General features: G+C 46.4%; 2 protein-coding genes and 1 pseudogene across 3 annotated transcripts; all 3 read left to right on the top strand.

Moving 5' to 3' along the window:
* Positions 1–9,179: 9,179 nt before the first annotated feature.
* On the top strand, positions 9,180–14,646 carry rnf208.L (ring finger protein 208 L homeolog). Of its 2 annotated transcripts, none has more exons than XM_018229372.2 (2): positions 9,180–9,300; positions 12,290–14,646. In XM_018229372.2, exon 2 carries the CDS (start codon positions 13,142–13,144, stop codon positions 13,940–13,942), a length of 801 nt encoding a protein of 266 aa, XP_018084861.1. In that variant the 5' UTR covers positions 9,180–9,300; positions 12,290–13,141; the 3' UTR covers positions 13,943–14,646. The 2 variants fall into 2 exon arrangements, with proteins under 2 accessions (XP_018084861.1, XP_018084860.1); XM_018229371.2 differs by lacking the exon at positions 9,180–9,300 and adding an exon at positions 9,407–9,586.
* Positions 14,647–18,889: 4,243 nt separating this feature from the next.
* Positions 18,890–20,231, top strand: LOC108698842 (annotated as a pseudogene).
* A 138-nt stretch (positions 20,232–20,369) lies between these two features.
* On the top strand, positions 20,370–22,397 carry LOC108698116 (P2Y purinoceptor 4). The gene is made up of 2 exons (XM_041572265.1): positions 20,370–20,730; positions 21,222–22,397. Exon 2 carries the CDS (start codon positions 21,256–21,258, stop codon positions 22,294–22,296), a length of 1,041 nt encoding a protein of 346 aa, XP_041428199.1. The 5' UTR covers positions 20,370–20,730; positions 21,222–21,255; the 3' UTR covers positions 22,297–22,397.
* Positions 22,398–23,718: the final 1,321 nt, after the last annotated feature.

The following is a 23,718-nucleotide window of genomic DNA, read 5'->3' as shown; positions in this document are numbered from 1 at the left end:
CTAATTAAAAAGTCGCAAAACATACATAAGCATTCATTTTAATTGATGTAATATAATCCATACAATTAGCAGCATACTGGGTTGATTATTATTGTTGGATAATTAAATAAATGAGAATCAGTGAATAATGAATGAAATATGAGGCGCAGCATGATATAAATGTATGTGGGTGGGAATAAATAGATAGATAGATAAATAAATAAATGATTCATTTATATCAGACAAATAATTTGCATTAAATAATTAATTAATTTGATAAAATGACACTTCACCAGACTTCATAGATTATATAATTAAGGATTAAATGAATTCAGATTTAATCAAAACTCTTAAAGTACATGAAAATCTTGAAAGGCTAATTAATATGTCAGAAATATTATTTGACAAAACAATTTAATTCCCAATCTCTGTTAAAATCCTTATGCATAATCGTGTCCAGATTAAAAATCCAGAAGGCCTCTGTTCTCAAAAGGGACAACTCTGTGTGTCTCTTCCTAATATTGGATACGACTTATATTGGATATGACTAATATTGGATACGACTTATATTGGATACGACTAATATTGGATACGACTTATATTGGATACGACTTATATTGGATACGACTAATATTGGATACGACTTATATTGGATACGACTTATATTGGATACGACTTATATTGGATACGACTAATATGGGATACGACTAATATGGGATACGACTAATATTGGATACGACTTATATTGGATACGACTAATATTGGATACGACTTATATTGGATACGACTAATATTGGATACGACTAATATTGGATACGACTTATATTGGATACGACTTATATTGGATACGACTAATATTGGATACGACTAATATTGGATACGACTAATATTGGATACGACTTATATTGGATACGACTAATATTGGATACGACTAATATTGGATACGACTAATATTGGATACGACTTATATTGGATACGACTAATATTGGATACGACTAATATTGGATACGACTAATATTGGATACGACTTATATTGGATACGACTAATATTGGATACGACTTATATTGGATACGACTAATATTGGATACGACTAATATTGGATACGACTTATATTGGATACGACTAATATTGGATACGACTAATATTGGATACGACTTATATTGGATACGACTAATATTGGATACGACTTATATTGGATACGACTAATATTGGATACGACTAATATTGGATACGACTTATATTGGATACGACTAATATTGGATACGACTAATATTGGATACGACTTATATTGGATACGACTAATATTGGATACGACTAATATTGGATACGACTTATATTGGATACGACTTATATTGGATACGATATTGGATAACTATGAGAAAGGCAATTGCCTGTGTCTATAACAAATGAACTTCCACTTGGTTACCACTAGGTGTCACTACATTACAACAAAGCAGCAGGGAAGCTAATGTAACAGGTCACAATGAAAGAAAGTGGAATAGTAAGTAATTTGCCACGAGGATGGGGCACCACAGGGTACAGTATTCTATTGGCACCATCTATTGGCTCGTGCCCAATGATTGTGAGTCAGTATCTCTGGCAACATAATGTACCTGTATGTGGGACGGGGGATTCCTATACCCACAGTCCCCTGTTGGGTGTCAGAGACAATAAAGCAGAAATGAGCAAATACTGGGACTCACAATGTGCTTTGCTCTCCCCTCAGTATCTATGAGTGTGGGGGATGCGGGGCCCCTACCCTGGCTCACAAGATGAGTCTCTAATAACTCCAAGCTTCTCCTCTTAGTACCAACCCTGCTCCATTCAAATCTTCTAGTCTGACTGTTCACAAGAGCTTACTATCTAGCTGCAATATGCCAGTGTTCCTCAGAAGCACCCATTAGCCTCAGGCGGGACTGGCATTAAATCCTGTACTGTGTTAGTCAGGGAATGCTGGGAGTTGTAGTCCAGCTGTACACCCCTAATCTGAATGCTGAGATCTGACAGGTAGGTGGCACTGGGCAGCAAAAAAAAACACAAGCCGCACTATCTATAGATAATATATAATTCCCTAGCTGTGACACTAAATGCTCAGTCCTGCTGATCTCCCACTACTAGGCAAGCTGGGAGTTGTAGTTTGGCAACAAGTGCAGTGTCAGTGTTTAAGGAGTCATTGCAGGACTTCATTACACTCAGGTCCCCCCTTATCAAGGGCTAATAAAGATGAACTGTTACCCTGTGCATGGGCAATATTACGTGTAACAGCACATTGCCTGTACCTCTCTGTACAGTAGGGGGTTGGACTCAGCGCACAAGCAGGAATCAATACAGGTGGTTAATGTTCTATTTATAGGTTTTATTTGTGCACATTCATGAATAAAACTGTTTTATTCCCAGCATAGAGGCTCATGGGATACTCATGTGGGAAGAGTCTGATGAATGTCTCACTGGGTACAGCATGAAGCACAAGTCTCTCCCAGCAGCCTCTGCAGGTGACCTCACCTGTTATTCTCATATACTGTATCTGAACCCAGGGTAGACAGGACTCCCCCAGCTTCGGCGAAGGGGAGTCCAAACGCCCCCAAACCCCTTCGGGGGGAGGGGATGGTGGGCCCTCCCTAGCTTCGGCGAAGGGGGACCCACTCGTTCAAGCTGTTTGCTGGCGGTAGCTGGGAACAGCTTGGGCAACGGAGCCCATGCCTTCAGGTAGGACTCGGAAGGATGATTCAATATTCCTGAATGTCTGTATGATGTAGCAAGAGAGTTACTGTAGAAATGTATTGTGGGCTGCGGGGAGTTGCACGGTTCTGAGCTTGGGCAATGGGGCAGGTACTCCGCTTCCTTCTGCCTTCGCTGCTCTTTCACCATGTGACATTTCCACACTGGAAACTTGTGTACAAATCACAGTGACTGTCCTGACTCCGAGCCCACCCACGTGCTGCCCCTCTTTGCTCATCACTGCATCTCCCTTCCCACGACTCCCAGCCCAGTGAGTGTGAGTTCCTGCAGGCCCGACTGCCCCTATAGACCCAGCTAATAACAACCAGCACAAACACATTGTCAACACTTAACTTCCCCTTTTTCTGGGCAATCTCATCTACACGTGGGGGTGTAAAACTACAACTCCCAGTTTCCGGGGGGGGGGGGGCTGGAATGTGAGTGGCAGCTGCTCAAACACTGACACAATAGAGGGGCTGCTAGTGGCCCCTGTGATCTCTGCTGTTACAATTGAGTGTTGATGTTGGGGGGACACAATAGAGCAGGTGTAATGGATAGAAAGGGAATAAATTAGCCAATCTGGGCACACGCTGGCCCATTAATGCACCATCACCCCCGGGGGCTCCATGTGATTGATCTTTCATTATACGTGTGTGTGTGGGGGCAATGCTATCTGCTGTACCCATCACTGACACCCTCCCTGTGCCCCTGGGCCACACTTTAATCGTAAGCTCTTCAGGGCAGATCTGAATCAGCAGTGACAGGGTAAGGGATGGCCAATTCCTGCGGACCAACCAGAAGGATATATTATGTATCCATGGAGACGATGTCCAGGATTAACCCCCCCACACAGAGTACGGTTCCCATGAAGCCCCCAGAGGAATGTCATTGGAAGTAACGTTGCCTTTAATTGGCTCATCGGCCGTGAGAACGGAGCGCATTGGCTAAGCTGCCGATGAATAAGACTCGGGTGATTTCCATGGCAACAGCAATTCATCCCAAATTCTAATAAGGGGCTGTTTCCATAGTAACAGCATAGTAACATCTCTGCAGGTTTCTTAATAGGCCTTTGTTATGATGAGGGGTACACACGCCGTCTCTTTAATAGGGGGCTCGCCAGGCAGCCATAAAACCCTGCAGCAGTCAATGGGAAAGTGCACTGTCTGTTCTCCCTCTGTACTCACTTAAAGGGGAAATATCACAAAAAAGAAAATTTAATATAAGCTTCCTCATACAGAAATAAGAACTTTTTAAATATAATCAATTAAATATTCTGTATTGTTTCTGAAATAATCAAGTTTATGTTCACTATTCCTCTCTCAGCATCTGTTTCTCTTCATTCTCTCTTCATGCAGCAGTTGGGTGTCAGATATTCACTGACAGTTACATCCAATATATCTTATAGGGGGGCTCCTTTTGTCAGAACATATGTTAGAGGTCACTCTATTAAACTCACCAGACATCATGTCTCTCTACATGCAGGATTTGTGCAAATGACAGTTATTTTGTTAGATTGAGTGAGCTCTAATACATCTGCTAGGAAAGGAGCCCCCCTATTAGATATATTGGATCTAACTGTCAATGAATATCTGAATATTAGTGATTATTTCAGAAACAATACAGAATTTTTAATTGATTGTATTTGAATAGTTTCTTATTTCAGTATGATGGAGCTTATATTAAATTTTCATTCTTACAAAAGTTTCCCTTTAATGGGGGAATGGAGAACAAAGTGAGAGCAGTAACATGAGTCATATGTGCAACCTCCCTATCTCCTTATTATATATATGATGGGGGCCCTGTAGAACAGGACAATGGTTCCGGCAGTTTCATGTTGAGAATCCCACCCAGGGCTGGAGGAAGGTCCCCTGAGCTGAGCGGGGCCCGGCCCTCAGAGAGGGGCAGATAAAAGCCATTTTGTATTATGTGACCCCCTGCCCCACTCAGCAGGTTCTGGCCGAATGTTATTTCACTTTTATCCTTTCCTTTATTCAAACAAAGAGACTGAACTGCTGCTCCGACTTCCAGCAATTCCTTCACATTTCCTTCCTGGCTCTGAGCCAGACACTAGACGAGTATTGAGTCATGTTTGTGTCCCACACATAGCTATAGGCCGTTGCTATGGGAGTTGCTAGTGCCCGGGGTCCCAATCCCAGTCTCCCTACTGATCTAGGACCACACAGCGCTCCCCTGACACCACTGGATGTTCAGTTAGAGTGTAAGCTCTGTGAGCATTCTTTGGCACTGCACTAAAGCATTGCTATACAGTGCAATGGGCTACAGATAGGGTTGCCACACTGTCTCCGGAGCCCAGGGTTGCCAGGTTGGCAGTTTTCCAGCCAAATTGAGCTACTTATTTAAAGCCCAGGCAGGTTTCAAAAGTACAAACTAGCCAAGGTACGGATTTGGGCTACTTTTCAGGCCTTTGGCTGGTTTGTACTTTGGAAACCAGCCAAAGTTTTTTTTTCTTGCCCTAATGTGTCAAGCCTGCGTCTCCCAATGCATGTTGGGTAATGTGGTTTTTGTTTAACAATTTCCCGACTGCCAAGTTGAATGTAAGACTACAATACCCAGCATGCAATGGGACTGACTTGTGTAGAAGACGGGAGTTACCAGATTTTGGACTCTGTACCCCAGTCTCCCATCACTCTTAAGCATTCTTGCATTTTCCGGGGACTTTCCTCACTTTCAGACCATTTTGGGACAAAAATCAGCTGGCCACAAAAAGGTTGACCTGTTTTACCAATATTTATTGAAATTGTATATGTATTAGGCCTTTTGGGACCCCTATACCTCCTGTGTCCTCTCTGTAGTTACCCCCCTGGTGACGGGCGAATCTTTCCCATTATGCGTCATGGAAAAATATGCGAAACAGTGAAAATTTGATAAAGGCTCATTTTCACACATATTCATTTATTTTTTAGACCTGCACATATTATGCTATTTTTGGGCTACTTTTGAAGTGCCTCTTGGCTAGTTTTGGGCTGGTTTTGTAGCTGACTTTGGTTGGTTTTGAAAATTAGACCTGACAGTAGCCCCACAATAATGTCTGGGGGGACACTGAGCCAACATCTGATTTACCATAAAATGCCTCTGGGGAACCCGGTGCCTCTCCCGCTAGCCAATCAGAAAACAAACTGATCAATAAGGAAATATCCCAACACTCACAACAGGGGGTGCTGTTTTACTGCACTTATACCACTTGGGCAAAGGGGAGAAGCCCATTGTGTTGATGCACTCACTGTGCACTGGGCCTTATAGGCACCCCCTGTCCCTGCGTGGTACCCACCTACTCATTACTGTGCCATTACAGTTCCTAAGAGGGAAAGGCAAGTAGTCATTGTATTCGGGCTCCTTCCCACAGCCCGAGGCCTTGGCATCCTGGAATCCCACGCCATTTGTGCTCATTCCCCCAGGTGCCGGGTTGCCAGGAAGACTCTGCTCTCAGTCTGGCTCTGTATTCCCGGCAGCAGAGCTGAACATCACTGATGCATCAATATAATAATATTCATTATCCCTGGCCAATAGCCTGCCGACATGGGGGCTTGGATTTGGCTACCTGCAGAGCGTGCACTCTAGTGAGATAACATTTCAATCTTCAAGTCCCCAAGTGAGACTGCTGCATCGCATTTGCAGTAGATCCGTGATTCCCTGGACCATTGATTGTAAGCTCTATGGGGCAACTGTGCCCCATGTTGTCGGCTGGCTCACTATCCTTATGTGCAGCATGGCGTATCCAGGTCACGTATGTGTTCAGTTGCTTTGAGATTAAACTGTAAGCTCCTGGGAGTCAGACCACTGATGTGTCTATAACAGGGTGGGAGAGCTGGGGAGCAGGACCTGTTAGATTGCAAGCTCTTGCACTTTTTTCAGGTAGGATGCTGTTTGATTGTTGCACTGTGCCTCAGCTCAGCCAATAGGAAGGAGGCACAGCCTGGGATGGGAGCAATTTGTCCCAGAAACCCCCAGTTCTGAGCAGTAAGTTCCTATTGGGGGAAATGCAGTAACACAGAGCCAGTGTTAGAGCCCAGGCTTTTCCTGTAATAACCTCACAGGCCCCACTGTTTATCCACCCCTAAAGAAAACAGGGCGCCCATACAGGATTGGGTGGGCTTCAGCTATTTATAGAGCTGCTGTACTAACCCCCCTCCGTCTCACAGTATCCACAACTCCCAGCATGCAACTCCCTGTCTGTCTGGGATCTCTACAGGGTGGGGTACCTCCAGAGAGACTATTGTAGTAGTAGTTACAGGTGCCGGCATAGCAGCAGAGTCACAAGTTGCATTTCTAATGGACGAGGGGGGTCCCTAAGGGGCACAGTGACTGCAGTACATTATCCTTATGTAGCCCCTTTTATATTATACATTTTTCAGTGTCAGGAGTCCAACCAACTTTATAAAATTACAGGGGAGCATCACCCCCCCACACAAACATACTGAGCGCTGCTGTATAATGAACCCACAGTGTGGGCAGCAATCTGACATTATTTATTGCAGCTCTTGGGGCCCCGGGCTCTCACAGCAACAACTCGCTGCTCTGCTGCTATAAAATCAATAGGAGCTTCAGATAAAACGAGTTATGTGCAATTAAGCTAATTGCCCCTCTGAATAATTAATCAGGGCCTGGAGACCCGCCCACGTTCAAATGGAAAGAGGCGTCACTGCTCATCAGCAAATGATCTATATGCACCAGCCTGGGGGTTATTGTCACTATGAGGGGCTTTAATGCCACCTATTTTACCTGGGCTAAAATTCCCAGATCTGCCTCTATATAGTGTCTAGTGCCCTATGAGGGTATAGCTTGTTGTGTGCCCAGAACATTCCTTCTCTGTATATTTGTATTTATACATATGGGAGGAGGTGCCATATTGATTCCCTTAGACAGTACAGTATGAGGGTATAGCTTGTTGTGTGCCCAGAACATTCCTTCTCTGTATATTTGTATTTATACATATGGGAGGAGGAGGTGCCATATTGATTCCCTTAGACAGTACAGTATGAGGGTATAGCTTGTTGTGTGCCCAGAACATTCCTTCTCTGTATATTTGTATTTATACATATGGGAGGAGGGAGGTGTCATATTGATTCCCTTAGACAGTACAGTATGAGGGTATAGCTTGTTGTGTGCCCAGAACATTCCTTCTCTGTATATTTGTATTTATACATATGGGAGGAGGAGGTGCCATATTGATTCCCTTAGACAGTACAGTATGAGGGTATAGCTTGTTGTGTGCCCAGAACATTCCTTCTCTGTATATTTGTATTTATACATATGGGAGGAGGGAGGTGTCATATTGATTCCCTTAGACAGTACAGTATGAGGGTATAGCTTGTTGTGTGCCCAGAACATTCCTTCTCTGTATATTTGTATTTATACATATGGGAGATGGGAGGTGCCATATTGATTCCCTTAGACAGTACAGTATGAGGGTATAGCGTATTGTGTGCCCAGAACATTCCTTCTCTGTATATTTGTATTTATACATATGGGAGGAGGAGGTGCCATATTGATTCCCTTAGACAGTTAAGTATGAGGATATAGCTTATTGTGTGCCCAGAACATTCCTTCTCTGTATATTTGTATTCATACATATATTGATTCCCTTAGACAGTACAGTATGAGGGTATAGCTTATTGTGTGCCCAGAACATTCCTTCTCTGTATATTTGTATTTATACATATGGGAGGAGGTGCCATATTGATTCCCTTAGTCAGTACAGTATGAGGGTATAGCTTATTGTGTGCCCAGAACATTCCTTCTCTGTATATTTGTATTTATACATATGGGAGGAGGTGCCATATTGATTCCCTTAGACAGTACAGTATGAGGGTATAGCTTATTGTGTGCCCAGAACATTCCTTCTCTGTATATTTGTATTTATACATATGGGAGGAGGAGGTGCCATATTGATTCCCTTAGACAGTACAGTATGAGGGTATAGCTTATTGTGTGCCCAGAACATTCCTTCTCTGTATATTTGTATTTATACATATGGGAGGTGCCATATTGATTCCCTTAGACAGTACAGTATGAGGGTATAGCTTATTGTGTGCCCAGAACATTCCTTCTCTGTATATTTGTATTTATATATATGGGAGGAGGGAGGTGCTGTACTGTTTGGGTGGGTCAGACAAAGCTCAGGGCTAATTATGGGCTGTTAATGAGGGGCTCCCTTATGATGTGTAACCTTCCCAGGTGGATAATCAGGTAAGTGGGTGGGTGTAGTTGTTGCGGAGAAGGTTCCCAGGTGGATGTTACTGGGGGATGAAAATACAAGATGCCCCATTAGGATGAAGGGACCTGTGGGGGGCACATGGACACAGAGAATGACATCCCAGCAATGGCCCAGGCATGCACTCTTACCAATTTACTGGCTGATGTGTGTGTGTGGGGGGGGGGGGGTCAGCACCAGGGGGAAGGTGATTTGCTCTGCACCACCCACTTCCTACTCAGGATGCTGCACTGTAGCCCAGCCAATAGAATCAGAGTGTTCTTGCCCTTGTACAGACACAGTGGCAGTTCCCTGGTTTCTGGGGCTGCTGGGAGATCACTATGTATCCTGGGCCAGAAATGAATTGTAAGCTCTTGGGGCAATTGTGCAGGTAAGTATTGCTGGGTCTTCTCCTGTCCTGCCAATAAAACGTGTGTTTATTTGAGTGCCAGAGGCTGAATGGCAGTGAATGAGGAGGAGGTGGGGTAAGGACTGAGCTGCCTCTTTGCTGATTGAGAGAAATGCGAGTGCTCTGCAACACTGCAGCACCCACTGCGGGCTCACACACACACACACTCTCGCACACACACTCTCGCACACACACACTCTCGCACAAGCACAGAGGGAGGGTCACGCTCACTGCTCTCTGCAAGGAGGACCCAGCTGCTACTGTGCTGGTAGGATTGGGGGGCTGTATATTGTGTGCCTGGGGTGGTGGGTGTGTGGGGTGGGTAGGTGGGTGCACGGGGTGGGCTGTGATTTCTCATTGCTAGTGGCTGCATAAGGGATTAGACAATCAATGTGCTCTAGTAATAACAGCACCCTCCCAGCCATCCATCCTGACACCCATCTCGGAGGGCAACAGGGGACTAACTGCCTGCTGTAGGGCACTGGGAGTAGAGATACCCACCGTAGGGCACTGGGAGTAGAGATACCCGGGCCCTACATCTGAGAGAGAAGCCAAGCAGCCCTGGTCAGTAGCCAAGCAGATTTATCATTACAGGGTGTATGTGGCATTGTGCTGGATCACTTCCCTGGCACAGCTGGGGGGGGGCAGATGGCATTATGGCAGCCGCATGGATTGTGCCTTTCAGATAACCTCTAGCCATGGGGCTGCCCGTCACAGAGCCCTTGTTGGGTGGCACAGGCTGGGCACCTGATGTTGTACAGATGTGAGACAATTCAGTGCCCCCATTCTCTGCTGGGGATTCATTGTAAAGTGATTCCCCCCCATCTCATTATACTGACAGGAGCAGATCAGCTGGAGGGGGAGGTATCCAGGGTCACTTTAACCCCCTCTGCACCACAGTGGAAAGGACCACTTCACTCCCCCAGGTTAGGGAACCATTTTGTATGGCTTTGTGGCCAATCCAGTGCATGGGGGGCTGCAGGGATAGTGGCTGGAAGGGGCATTTCATGCAGGGGCATTTTTGTTGGCAAGACAGCTAGAGGGATGCCCATCCCTGCCCTAAGCTACCAATGTATTAACATTCCCATCTGATCCCAAGAACTCACACTCTAGGTAGGGGTCCACATGATGGCCCAGGTGTGGGGTTCTGAAGCTGGGGTGGGGGGAGGCCAGAGCTGTTATCTGATGTCACAATCTTCTATGGGGCCAGTAACACCAGTTTAACCACCTTCATACTAGAATGTTGTCACTGGGTGGGATTATTTATGGGTAAATGTGAAACTGCTTTGGGCCCGGGGGCAGTATTTTAGTAAATCAGGCAGACTGGCCAGTTACAGGCCGCTCGGCTAAATGGCACCCCTCTGTGCATCGCTGGGCAATTAGGCAAAGGCTCTGGGAGGTCAGTGTGAGGGGTGATGGGCTGCTGTTTAGACTGCTGGGGAGAGGGCTAAGTCAGTGACATATATATATATATATATATATAATACCTCCGTAGCTCAGGGGATATAACTACAGACTGTGCAGCTTGTGCCAAAACATGGGAAATAAAGGGCAGATTGAGACTTGTGTGTGTACAGGGGGCAGTTCTGTGGGGTATCTTGGGGCTGCATTCTAGGAATAGACTTGGCACCAATTCACCCTCCCTGATTTCCCTGTCATACTGCAACAGCCTCTGCCTGATTTGGGCCTACTGTGTACTTGGCACTGCCCAGTCTGTACCCCTGGAGAAACCCTACAGCCTGACTCAGTCGTGGTTCTGCCCAATCTGTGGGGGGTTGGTTGTATGTAGAGGTGCATGTGTGTGTGTGTGTGGGGGGGGGGGTTGGTTGTATGTAGAGGTACATGTGTGTGTGGGGGGTTGGTTGTATGTAGAGGTGCATGTGTGTGTGTGGGGGGGGGTTGGTTGTATGTAGAGGTGCATGTGTGTGTGTGGGGGGGTTGGTTGTATGTAGAGGTACATGTGTGGGGGATTGGTTGTATGTAGAGGTACATGTGTGGGGGATTGGTTGTATGTAGATGTGCATGTGTGTGTGTGGGGGGGGGGGTTGGTTGCATGTAGAGGTACATGTGTGGCGGATTGGTTGTATGTAGAGGTGCATGTGTGGGGGATTGGTTGTATGTAGAGGTGCATGTGTGGGGGGGGTTGGTTGCATGTAGAGGTACATGTGTGGGGGGTTGGTTGTATGTAAAGCTGCATGTGTGGGGGGTTGGTTGTATGTAAAGCTGCATATGTGAGGGGTTGGTTGTATGTAGAGGTACATGTGTGGGGGGTTGATTGTATGTAGATGTTCATGTGTGGGGGGTTGGTTGTTTGTAGAGGTGCATGTGTGGGGGGTTGGTTGTATGTAGATGTTCGTGTGGGGGGGGGGTTTGTTGTATGTAGAGGTTCATGTGTGGGGGGTTGGTTTTATGTAAAGGTACATGTGTGGGGGTTGGTTGTATGTAGTGGGGTGTGAGTATTAGAACAATAGAACTGCAGGGATCAGTCATGTTCTTTGTTGTGGGTCGGAGCATTTGTTCCCTACTCACCAGTGACAAGAGGGGCCCATAAGTGCCCAGCCTGGTACCCTACACCCATAATGTATATTTTTGGGGAAGAACCGCACCAACCTATTGAGATTCATTTCCATTAATGATGGAGTCTAAGCTGTGTTCTGAGAGACAGATGCCTCTATGGCTGGGGGGTCCTTTTGTTCCCAACTGCTGGGTCCAATACCCACACAGAAAGGGGCAGGGGGCTAATGAGAATGTTTTGGAGATATGATGAGCTGCTTGCCCAGGTTCTCCAACTGATCTACTTGGCACTGGGCAATTTACTGGCACTGTACTAGGAACTGATACATTAACAGCCTCCTTGATATGTTATCATTAGCATAGACAGCCTTGGCCAGGAGCTTGCAATCTAACACACTTGCATAAGGATCATGTGGTTTCATTCTCACTGCTCACCGACCTCTCTTTTATTATACAGGTACCAACTCCTCCCAGGGAAGCAAAGCTGTGCCTCCAAGTAGCCAAGACAAGGCCTTCAGGATTATAATTGGTCCTTCATACCTCTCTTGGTATCTAGCAAGGCCACTGGGATTGAAGTTGGTCTGAATCCTTGGGATCTAGCCATGGGACTAAAGTTGGTCTCCATTCTTGGGATTTAGCAAGGCTATTTGGATTACTGTGGGTCTCCAGCCTTGGGATCTAGCAAGGACATTGGGACTTCTGTTGGTCTCTATTCCTGGGATCTAGAAAGCTCATTAGTATTACATTTGGCTTCCTCTGTAGGACTAACTCCATAGAACCTTGGACTGCTCTGCTGGACTTGGCGTTGCTGCAGGATGCTCAGATAATGGTGTTCCCAATGAGTGGGTCCCTCATCCCTCAGAACCTTGTGGACTTGCCGGCAAGAAAGTGGAAAGGACATTCCCAGCCTATGCAAGAGCCTTCCATGTAAGCAGGAATAGGACCTAGGGAGGTGCATTTGCCGTTGATGTGGGGTTATTGCATTCCTCAGCACAACTACTGCTTGTGAGATGTTAGTATTCAACCACCATCCTCTCCAGGACCTACAATTGCCCGGGTGGTCTTTCTACCATCTCTCTGAGAGACTGAGCACTTGAGCCCGGCAGTAATTTGATCCACTTGCATATTAATGTTTGGAGGGAATACCACGGAGGAATTGACTCCCCAGTTGGACCACATTAGCCTGTTTGGCCTGTAGTGGTGGCCATGGTCATCTGCACTAGACTCTCCTCCTCTGCTGGTCCCTCAATCACAGTGGTGCCAGTGCAAGATTTCTAGGTGGGGGGTGGCATTACAACTCTCCAGCCACATGCAGGGGGCGCTGGGAGAAAACAAAGTTGCGGACAGTAATGTGAAAAAAATTCTTATGTCTTGTCTGAAAGGGCAACAGGTCATCATCAAAATGGAGGCCATGAAGATCATCCAGGCCGAGAAGTTCTCTGAGTGCCAGAACTCTCAACCTCGGTATGCCCCCCCGTCTCGGAGAGAACCTCCGCTGGTTGCCAAACGGGCATGGCCCTCTGATTCGGAGATCATTGTCAACCAGGCCTGTGGAGACATGCCCAACCTGGAAAACAATCCAAACACGTTGGGGCTTCCAACTAGGACACCACCTCTTCCACGAAGGGAGAAGATCTACCCCGGCCTACGCAAACCGAGCACAGAGATTTGTTACCATCACAAGACCCCTTCGGATGAAGTCATCGTGAACCAGTATGTGCTGCACCCGTCCACCCCATGTGAGCCCTTAGAATGCCCCACCTGTGGGCACATGTACAATTTCACCAACAAGAGGCCTCGGATCCTGTCCTGCCTCCATTCTGTGTGCGAGGAGTGTCTGCAGATCCTCTACGAGTCCTGTCCCAAGTACAAATTCATTTCCTGCCCCACCTGCAAGCGGGAGACCGTGCTCTTTACTGACTATGGGCTGGCGGCCCTCGCTGTCAACACCAGCATCCTCAACCGCCTCCCGACTGAGGCCCTAGTGGCCAATCAGGTGCAGTGGAGCGGCGACACAGACCGCAGCTGCTACCAGACCTTCCGCCAATACTGCGGGGCAGCCTGCACTTGCCACATTAGAAACCCGTTGTCTTCCTGCACCATCATGTAGCCTGGTACTACTGGCAGGGCCCCTGGGGAACTGAGCACCTGCAGTATTATATATATATATATATTTATATATATATATATATAGATATATATGTATGTAGGGCAGAAGTGGGAAGTCCGGATAGACCACCCAATCCCTTCTGCCTTATACTTCCATATCACAGTGATGGGCAGCGATGCCCGTGCCCAGCTCCTTGTCCTGGTGATTCCTTGCATCTCTGTGTGGATTCTTCATCTTTCTGTGTCTCCTCCCACTCCAAATGGCCCCCGAGCATGGAAGGACTGACGCCGGCGCAGAGACTATCATACCAAGCACAAAGGAACCACCAGCTGGTACCAAGAGACTGGCTCAGTGTGCCCAATGGATCAGACAACCACCTCCCGAGGGCACAACCAGAAGGGAAGCCTCTCCTCTGCCCAATAGTTTCTTTTGCCAAAGCTTTGTTTTGATTCATGACTGAAATACACAGAAATGATATATTTTAACTTATTGTCAAAAAGGGTGTGTGGCCACTTGGGCTTCCATCTGCCTGACGGACCTCGGGCCCGTTGCTGAGCGACACATCTGGGGTTTCTCGGGCAGAGGGAAGTCAATTGGGTAGCAAGTGGCGGTCGCATTGTCATTGGGGGGAATGTTTGGGGTGTTGTGCCTGGAGGCGACTCCCTGTCTGAAGTTACAGCTGCATAAATGGCTCCAAAACAGAACCACTCCGGACTCTCTCTTATTTGTTCAGAACTTACTGGACTTTTATTTATAATTAGGGCCACACAGACCAGCACCCCCAATTGGCGGTGCAGTTTTTGGCTGATTATGATCCCATGAGAATCAGGGTACAACGAAGCCTGGGGGTAACCCGATGGAACCACTTGTGGTATATTCTAGGGGTCACAGCTCCCCCCTGTGGCCGTGTGCTGAAGTACAAACCAGCCAGTGGCCTGAGTAGCTGCAAAGTAATTGGGGACAGTGGCCCTCAGCCTGCAAGGGCCAAATTTCCATTTCACTGCCTCTTCCTCTAAGGAACAACAAGTGGGGGATAAAGCAGTCAGGGCAATTCAGTTATTACTGAAAGCTCCAGTTTCTTTATGTTTGGGGAGCTGGGGTGCTAGTACAGAGCAGCGGTGGGTGAGTGCTGCTGTGGTACCACAATTGTTTCCATGATGTGAATGTGTTAGCGCTCGGGTCACTTCCTGTCTGATGTGAGACTCGGTGCACAATAGCGAGAGCTCAGGAAGCCCGACTGCTGCTGCAGGGGCCACACACCGCTTTCCTGCACACAAGCTGCACCCACTCATGTTCCCTTATATAGAGATACAGCACTGTCCATCCTTATGTACTCACTCTCTGTCACATGGTACAACTCAATCAGGGAAGGCAAAACTACTTGTTCCCACTTACCTCTGATTGTTTTTGTATAATGGGGGGCAGTTCTTCTCGGCACACAGATACGGGGGGTGCTGACAGGCTGCTGCACATATGAGTGTTAAATTCCACTTCTACACAACAAACTTCCCCATGTAAACACTCTGCGACTGGGAATGTGTCTGTCTGTCTGTCACTCACGTCCTAACGCCTTCCCTCCATCACTCAGAAAGGTAGAACTTAAAACAAAGGTGACCAATGGCAACGCTGCTTCCCATTAAATGACAGATGGGGGTGGGAAATGGACCCCATACACAGGTGAGGAAATAGATAAACAGGGGGTTCAGATGTGACGCAGCAGATATAGGGCCAGAGGGGCCACAATAATGGCCGACGTGTAGTCCGTGCCCATTGTCTCTGCCAGCCCGTGCCCCCCAACTCTCCCACTGGAGGAATGCTGACGCACCAAAGTGGGGGTCCAGGTGGTTGAGGAACCTCAAGCTTCTCTCACACACAGGGGAATGGGGGGGGAGACTGAGGATAGTAAGTAACAGAACTGCTTCCCCCAAAGTGACCAAGTGCAGTTGCCAATAGCAACCCATCAGCACCACAAGTTGGAGTTGTTCTATTATCACTTTTCCAATGGGGCAATAGGGGCCCATTTGTGCCCCAAGATGAACAGCACCCCTTTATTTCAGCACCGAGCTACTAAGGGGCCAGAGTGTCTCTGAGAATTACAAATCAATAATTAATTCCCCCAACTAAGTGCACTCCCCGAGGAACGGAAAGATCCTCATGAGCGACCTCCAATCAGCCGACCTCCCAGCTGCCATCCTACTGATTCATAGTGCAGGGGAACTTCACCCCTTGTAAATGTCCTTTCCTGGGAACCAGAAAACGTCAGTTCTCCTTATCATCATATCTGTAGAAATAAGTCAAATCAACTGGACTTGCTGTGGTTTTTTCCTTGAAGACGTTTCACCAGTCATCCAATTCTTTCTCAATTCAGACTGGTGAAATGTCTTCAAGGTAAAAGCACCACAAGTCCAGTTGATTTGACTTCTATAGATATACCATGATCTGGATGAATGAGAATCTTCACAAACTCCTTATCATCCTTCTGCTACATTCCTTCAGGAGTCAGAGCAGAAACTACTTTCAACAGCAATTGCATTTGCAAAAAGACTGTGAAAATGGGCAATGAATGTATATTGGGTGAAGTTCCCCTTTAGACTTCTGTCCATGTGAGAAAGGGTTCAAGTGGCATCAGAGTAAGGAATGTTCCAGAAAGTCTGGAGAGAGTCAGAATGGCAGCCGCATGGAGCACGAGTCGCACTGCGCTGTAAACAAACAAAACTGATGCAACTCCCAGTAACACCAAAGGGAAGACACGTTTGCAACCAACACTCAATTTGCTCTGAAAATGGGGATGGGATTCATTAACTCAGGGGAGGATCCTGCCTGACCATGGGAAAGAGAGCAGCCTGGGAGCAGGAAGTTCAGGGAACAGTTACAACTCCCAGCAACTCCCATTAGCAGCTCAAGTGCAGGCTTCAATTTCCTGGTGCATACAGAAAAATAAAATCCATAGTTGGATTCCCTGCAGCCTGAGCCATGAAAAGGACCCCCTGATCCCTAAGGTGGACCCCCTGATCCCTAAGGTGGACCCCCTGATCCCTAAGGAGGACCCCCTGATCCCTAAGGTGGACCCCTGATCCCTAAGGAGGACCCCCTGATCCCTAAGGTGGACCCCTGATCCCTAAGGAGGACCCCTTGATTCCTAAGGTGGACCCCTGATCCCTAAGGAGGACCCCCTGATCCCTAAGGAGGACCCCCTGATCCCTAAGGTGGGCCAATTGATTCCTGGGCCCCTACCCAGCAGAGAAGCCATTAACCCGTTGTTTCATCTCGTTATCTTTTATCCAGGGACAGAATACAAGGCTGTTCCACTGATAGCCATGGGGACTGATACCCAAATAAATGCCTTGACATGGACCTGGGGGCCCCAGCATGTAAGTCAAGATCATAGGATTGGCTGGGGCCACACTGGAGCACTATAACAGCCTTCTATTTCCTCACTGGATAAAAAGGCAACCGACCCTTCCTTAATCCAATCCAGTGTATCTGCCAGTCTGGCCATCTGAGGGGATAATCCAGATTTTTTGTTCCGCACTTTATTATCTCATCTCCCTCCATGGCTGTGAATGGGCCTCACCCCAGGGTGGGCTATGTGTGCATAACAAGCTCCTCCCACTCTAGAAAAGCCCAAGGTCAATGAGCTCCTCTTCCTCTGCCCCAACAGCACCAATTCAAATTGTACATTTCTTGGCCATATAGCTCGGGCCCTAAGGTTGGACAGTAGAAAAGAGAAGACCGGGACTCAAATGAATTACAGACTTCTTAGTCCATTCAGATCTCCACTGCCTGCACCCTTGTACTGTACTTATCAGTATGGCAGCTCCCTCCAACATGTATAAATACAAATATACAGAGATGGAAATAGGCTTAAACCCACCAAAAACCCAAGTGGGATATTTCCCATAATAGGCAGTGCTTTATGCCCCTGTGCCCACACACAAAAGGAAATGCTGAGTGAATACTTGCTAATTCCTCTCTGTGGCAGCAGCTCACACTCACTTTCCTGCCATACTTGTGTGTGTGTATATATATATACATATCAGTTCCCGGCACAGAGGAAACAGCAGTTTTAGCAAGTGTCTCTGTAGTTGTTTGTTGGTATAAGATTTGGAAAAGATTGACTCTTTCTATAAAAACTAAGTTAAGTGGGTTAATTTGCTGATGAGCTGTGATTCCATAACTGTAATGGTGTAATGGTGTCGGGGGTATTGTGTGTATAGTGGTACAACATGGTACTGGGGAAATGGACAGTAACTGTGGGCAACTGTGTATAGTAAAATAAGAACTACACTACAACTCCCATAATAATAATCCCTCCCTTTTTGCAGTAGAAATGAGTTTTGGTCTGTGCACCTGTTGGGTATATTCCAGCACCCTGACGAGGGTGCACTCGCTGTATAAAGAGTATATAGAGTATATACAGCTCAGGTGCACGGCGCCCCCATGTGACAGGGCATAGAGTAGGAACAGCCACAGTTCACAATTATACACATTGACACAAAGTAGCACCAGCACAAATAACTACAGAGAGAGCAAGTCATTCTGGGAAATGGGCAGAGCTCTGGGGTAGGTTAGAGCACAGCATAAAATATTGATTCAGCCATATATCACTGGGTAACTAAATCTGTTGTGCCCCCCATTATACTGTATGTAAGTCATGGCGACAGGTGGTGCCACCCTGTGAGGACTCGTAAGCAATGCAGCCGAGGCTCCTCCCTTTATTCACCTTGTTTCCATGCAGGCTCCACCTCGAGGTGTTGATAGGGTCATATGACCATGACTGAGGTGCTGCTCATATTATTTGCTTATCTAATAGAGCCCGGGGATTTCCCATACAAAGCTATAGGCCCGCACAGAGACAGGACAATGGGCAGATGACTTCTGACCCCCTTGAGTAACAACACTTATGGTCCCTTTATGGCAGATCCATGTTGAACACGCACACCCAATTCTTCCACATTGTCCTTCATCTTCTCTATTGGGTTTCTGATGAACTGCATCAGTCTGTGGATCTTCTGGTTCCAAACAAAGCAATGGAATCCCTCCATCATCCTCCAGTTCAACTTGGCCATTTCCAACGCCATCCTCTCCTCGGTGGCCCCTTTGTTTATTATGTACACACTCACAGACCACTGGAGTTTCGGAAACACCCTGTGCAAAGTAACAGTATCACTCAGCACTCACATGTACGGGGGGATATATCTCCTCAACCTCATCGCTCTCCACCGATACTTCACCATCGTCCATCATCAAAAGAGGCATGTGTGGGGAAGGAAGCCCTTCATCTCCAAACTCTGCCTCACAGTCTGGTGCTGCCTTTTCCGTTCTGCTTTGTTTTAAACACATCAAATGTTGCTGGACCCACAAAATGTCTCAATATCCACCAGTCAGAAAACGCGGTCCTGTATTTTGTCTGGAACTGGCTGATCATGATTGTTGGACTCATGATTCCTTTTCTGGTAACAATCGTGTGCTACAACCTCCTGTGCCAATACTTTCCCAATGCCAACACCATCAAACCATTGACTAAAGCCATGGTATCCAAGTCCATACTGACCATAGGCGTCTCCTTGTCCATATTTATCTTCTGTTACATTCCTGTTCACCTAACCAGAACCGTGCTGGTCACTGTCAAGCTCTTTGCACTGGAGTCTTGCCCTCTTCTGGAAAGAATGGAGCAAGCCTATGGCTTCACGTGGCTTCTGTCCACCACCAACTGCTGCATGGACCCTTTTCTCTACTGCTTTGCCTCCAAGCGATTCAGGAGAATAATCAGCAAGTGGCTCTACTCTCTCCCCTGTGCTAAGAAAGATCAGCCATTCAAAGAGGGTAGCGGTCAGCAGGAAGGCACGGCATTGGATGGGCAAGAGGCGGACAACAATGACTAGTGACTAAGATAAAGATCAAATAAAGGATTAAAATCCAGATAAAAATGTGATCTTCGTAGTGTTTGTGCTCTGGTAGCTACCCTCCTCCTGCCCCATACCACTGGCCATCCAATAAATAAGCATCTATGTATGTATGTTTATTGCCCCCGTAGTGATCCAGGTACAGAGCTCTGAGTATTGTACTTCCTACTCCTGGGAGCTCTGTACTTGGAGGTACTGGATTCATGTACCCAGGAGGGGAGGACATAAAGTGGCCAAGGTGATATCACAAGTGGACCTTAAATTATAAAGAAGTCTCTGTTAAGGTTCTGATACGTATTACTTGGGGGGGGGGTATCTGGTAGGTTATACACAGGGAAGTCTGAGAACTGGTAACATGCAAATATACAATAAGAGGAAGTAACACTCTGCAACTGTAATTAACACTATTATCAAGAAGTGTGAAGCAACTTATCACAGTAAGAGTTACCAAATGGGAAAATGACGGACACTCTGCTGTATGTGATCTAGCCATAGATCAAAACCAGTAAATACAGAGTAGGCGGTGTATTTTATTGACGACTTTTATATAAAATGTGAGCTTTCGGGACTACTTGGTACGCTAAGACTGCTGCCACCTAGTGACGAATACTGAGAATGACACTGTTTTATACCAACAGGGACATCTATATTGAGGGAGCTACAGATGCAGAGGAAGTGCCTTCTTATTGGCTAACTGACTAGGGAGACTGCCATAATTATTTTTAAATTTTCCCTTTAATAAAATCACCAATTCCTCTTTTTACGAAGGAAGGAAAACTCCAAACACTGCTGTTTCTACTTTAGTGCGCAGCACTGGGGAACAAACTTGATTACTGGAATCGGGCGAGAGGAGGTTTAGTGGTGTTCCGAGGAGTTGGGCAGGTTAGTGCTGTATCTCCTGGGGGAGGTTATAGTGTTCTCCTGGGCAGTGTCTGGTACTGGCCTTTCCCTTCCCCGGGAATGCTGTGGGGAGAATATTCCTGGAATCTCATAGTAAACCATCAAGATGTCCGCTTGGCATCTGATATATGCATGGTTAATTTATGGCTACCCCACTGGGATTGTGGCATGTATAAGTACATGTCCTGTATTTGGTGTTGTGTAACTCACACTCGTTACGATGGCAAGTGCTTTTGATGGTGAAATATTTTCAGGGGTGTTAATAAGAAAAGTTACCCAGCTATAAAAATGTCAGCTCCTGAATCATAGTTGGGGTATCTGTCAATGGTCCCCCCTTACCATTGTGCCAACTTTACAGGCAGCATTTTTCTGGGTAACTCAGCACATAGATAGAGGTCTGGTGCCCAGATCATGCCATGCACAAACTCATGCAAGACAAGACAAATGATCTGGCAAATTGTTGTACTTTGCAGGGTGTTAGTATCCTATCAAACGGCCACTTCTGGGATGTCGAACACATCAGGAAACATCACCTTTTGCCGCCCCTACACTCTCCACATATTCATCCCAGTCTTCCTCAGCTTCATTTTCTCCATTGGTTTACTAATGAACTGCATCAGCCTGTGGATCTTCTGGTTCCGGATCAAGCAATGGAATCCCTCCATTATCTTGCAGTTCAACTTAGCCATTTCCGATGCCATCATTGCCCCGGCGGCTCCAATGCTTATTATATACTCATTCACCGACCACTGGAGTTTCGGGATTCTCGCCTGCCAATACACCGTTTTCTCACTCAGCACCAACATGTATGGAGGAGTCTACTTTCTCACTCTCATTGCTCTTCATCGATACTTCACCATCGTTCATAATGTGAAATGGAATCTTCTGGCCAAAAAATCCTTCATCATCAAACTCTGCCTCGTTGTCTGGGGCCTCCTCTTCCTCCAGGGGTTGCCATTTTTCTTCTTATTAAGAACATCTGATATTGACAGGGCCACAAAATGTCTCAGTATTCACCAGACGGAACACGCTCTATTATTTTTTATATGGAACTGGGTGGCAGTTATATTTGGGCTGTTGGTTCCATTTGTCATAACTGTCTTGTGCTACAGCCTCTTAAGTAAACACATTCTCAAAGCAATCCCTATGAACCCTCAGAGCCAAACCATGATCTCCAAATCTCTTCTGACCATAGGGGTTTCCCTGACCATATTCATTATCTGTTACATTCCTGTCCACATCACCAGAACCACTGGAATCTCTGTTAAGTTCCTTAGCCCTGAGTCCTGTTCTCTCCTGGTCAACATTGAGGCTGTCTATTACTTTAGCTGGATGCTCTCGGCTGCCAATTGCTGTATAGACCCTGTTTTGTACTGCTTTGCTTCAGAGAGATTTCAGAAAGTCTTTATGAACTGGTCCAACTGTCTGTATCACTTTATTGAGAGACGTAGAGGGATCAGTGCACAAGTAAGAGCAACAGCTTCAGATGGACCTCCCATCCAGCCTATCCCCACAGACATAACAGTTACCAATACCCCTGGGCTCTAGAACTGAGCAGCCCCTTGGAAACACATCCGGCTATGGACATCACAAGCCATGGAGACTTCACTTTGTATAGAAAGAACAGATAGCAAATCACCCATCAGTAATTATCGGCAGTACAATATGTGTGCCAAAACATGGAGGTTTCAAGAAACACTTAGTCACACAATAGTAGATTAAACAGCCTATGAGTCATTCAGCCGGATCCACCCCTATTTAATGGAGCTGATCCTGAAACCCACCCTGGAGGTGCTGCCTGGGACACTGTAGATGTGGGTGGGACTTCTTACAATGGATACAGAATTACAGCTACATGCAGTAGAACCCAGATTTTACATTTACGTTTTACGTTTACGTCAAAACAGTGTAAATTCTGAGAAATTGTAAAATCTGGGTTCTACTGTAGTTACATAATATCTAACTTAAAATTGGCTCTGCAGACCCCAAGAAAGGACAGTATTAAACCTGAGCCAATGACACTGAATTTGTACCTCTGTGTGTTCTGGGGCATTAAACCTGAAGGTGTTACTGTATTTATACTGCTGTGTGTTCTCAATAAAATATAATAAAGTCTGTAACATTGCCTTCAAAGAGCACTAACATAATTGGACAACCCCAGCCAAAGGGGCCGGGCAGAACTTTATTTTACTTGCTTTTTCACGGTTCCCCAAACTCCAACTACAAGGATTTCCTGTGTATAATTTGGGGAAGTTCTTAGTCTGTTTAGCTAAAACCTTACTGAACCCCCTATCTGGCTAACCCTCCCCTGAGCAGTGCTGTACCCCCTTCCGCTGTGAGTGCCACTGGGGCCAACATAATGCATTGGCTGTCTGGGAACTTTAGGGCCTAAATATTGCTGCACAAAAAACACTAATATCCAGACCCCGCACTAAACCCCAAGAAAATGGAAAGTTGCCCATCTGTGCATGAGAAAATACCCTTAAAACCATATACCTCCTCCTCCCCTGTGGATAACACAGTAACCCCCCCCCCCAGCACACAATTAAACACCTTAGGGGGCCCTAACAATAATTTTCAAATGCTAACAAACCCCCAGAACAAATACCAGCCTTATGTTCCACAGGCAGAGTATGACACACACAGGGAGCATAGGACAGAACAGAGCAGAAGACAGGGAAACCTATCAGGACCAGTCTAATATGTGCTACATACAGTGACACAGTGCTGGTGCCCCATTAGCATTTTGTATAAAGTGTGAACAGGTGAACAATGTGGGCAGTTTCAGTCTGGGTCTCAGGTAGAACAGTACAGGGCTTTAGGGTGTGAACAATAGAGGTGTCACAGCTGTGAACAATACAGGGGATTAAAGTCTGAATTTGAGGTTTAAACAATGCAGGGGCCAGTTAATCTCTTTAGTGATACCTATTAAAGTTTACACATGGTAAGCAGAAACAGCAGGCAGACTTT

This window comes from Xenopus laevis, chromosome 8L (genome assembly GCF_017654675.1).
Source record: "Xenopus laevis strain J_2021 chromosome 8L, Xenopus_laevis_v10.1, whole genome shotgun sequence".
Classification (NCBI taxonomy): Eukaryota; Metazoa; Chordata; class Amphibia; order Anura; family Pipidae; genus Xenopus; species Xenopus laevis.
This window is presented reverse-complemented; position numbering and strand designations above follow the sequence as displayed.

What these genes read in the sequence shown, in the direction of transcription:
- rnf208.L (XM_018229372.2), top strand. Translation starts at nt 13,142, where the DNA reads ATGCAGGGGGCGCTGGGAGAAAACAAAGTTGCGGACAGTAATGTGAAA.
- LOC108698116 (XM_041572265.1), top strand. Translation starts at nt 21,256, where the DNA reads ATGTCGAACACATCAGGAAACATCACCTTTTGCCGCCCCTACACTCTC.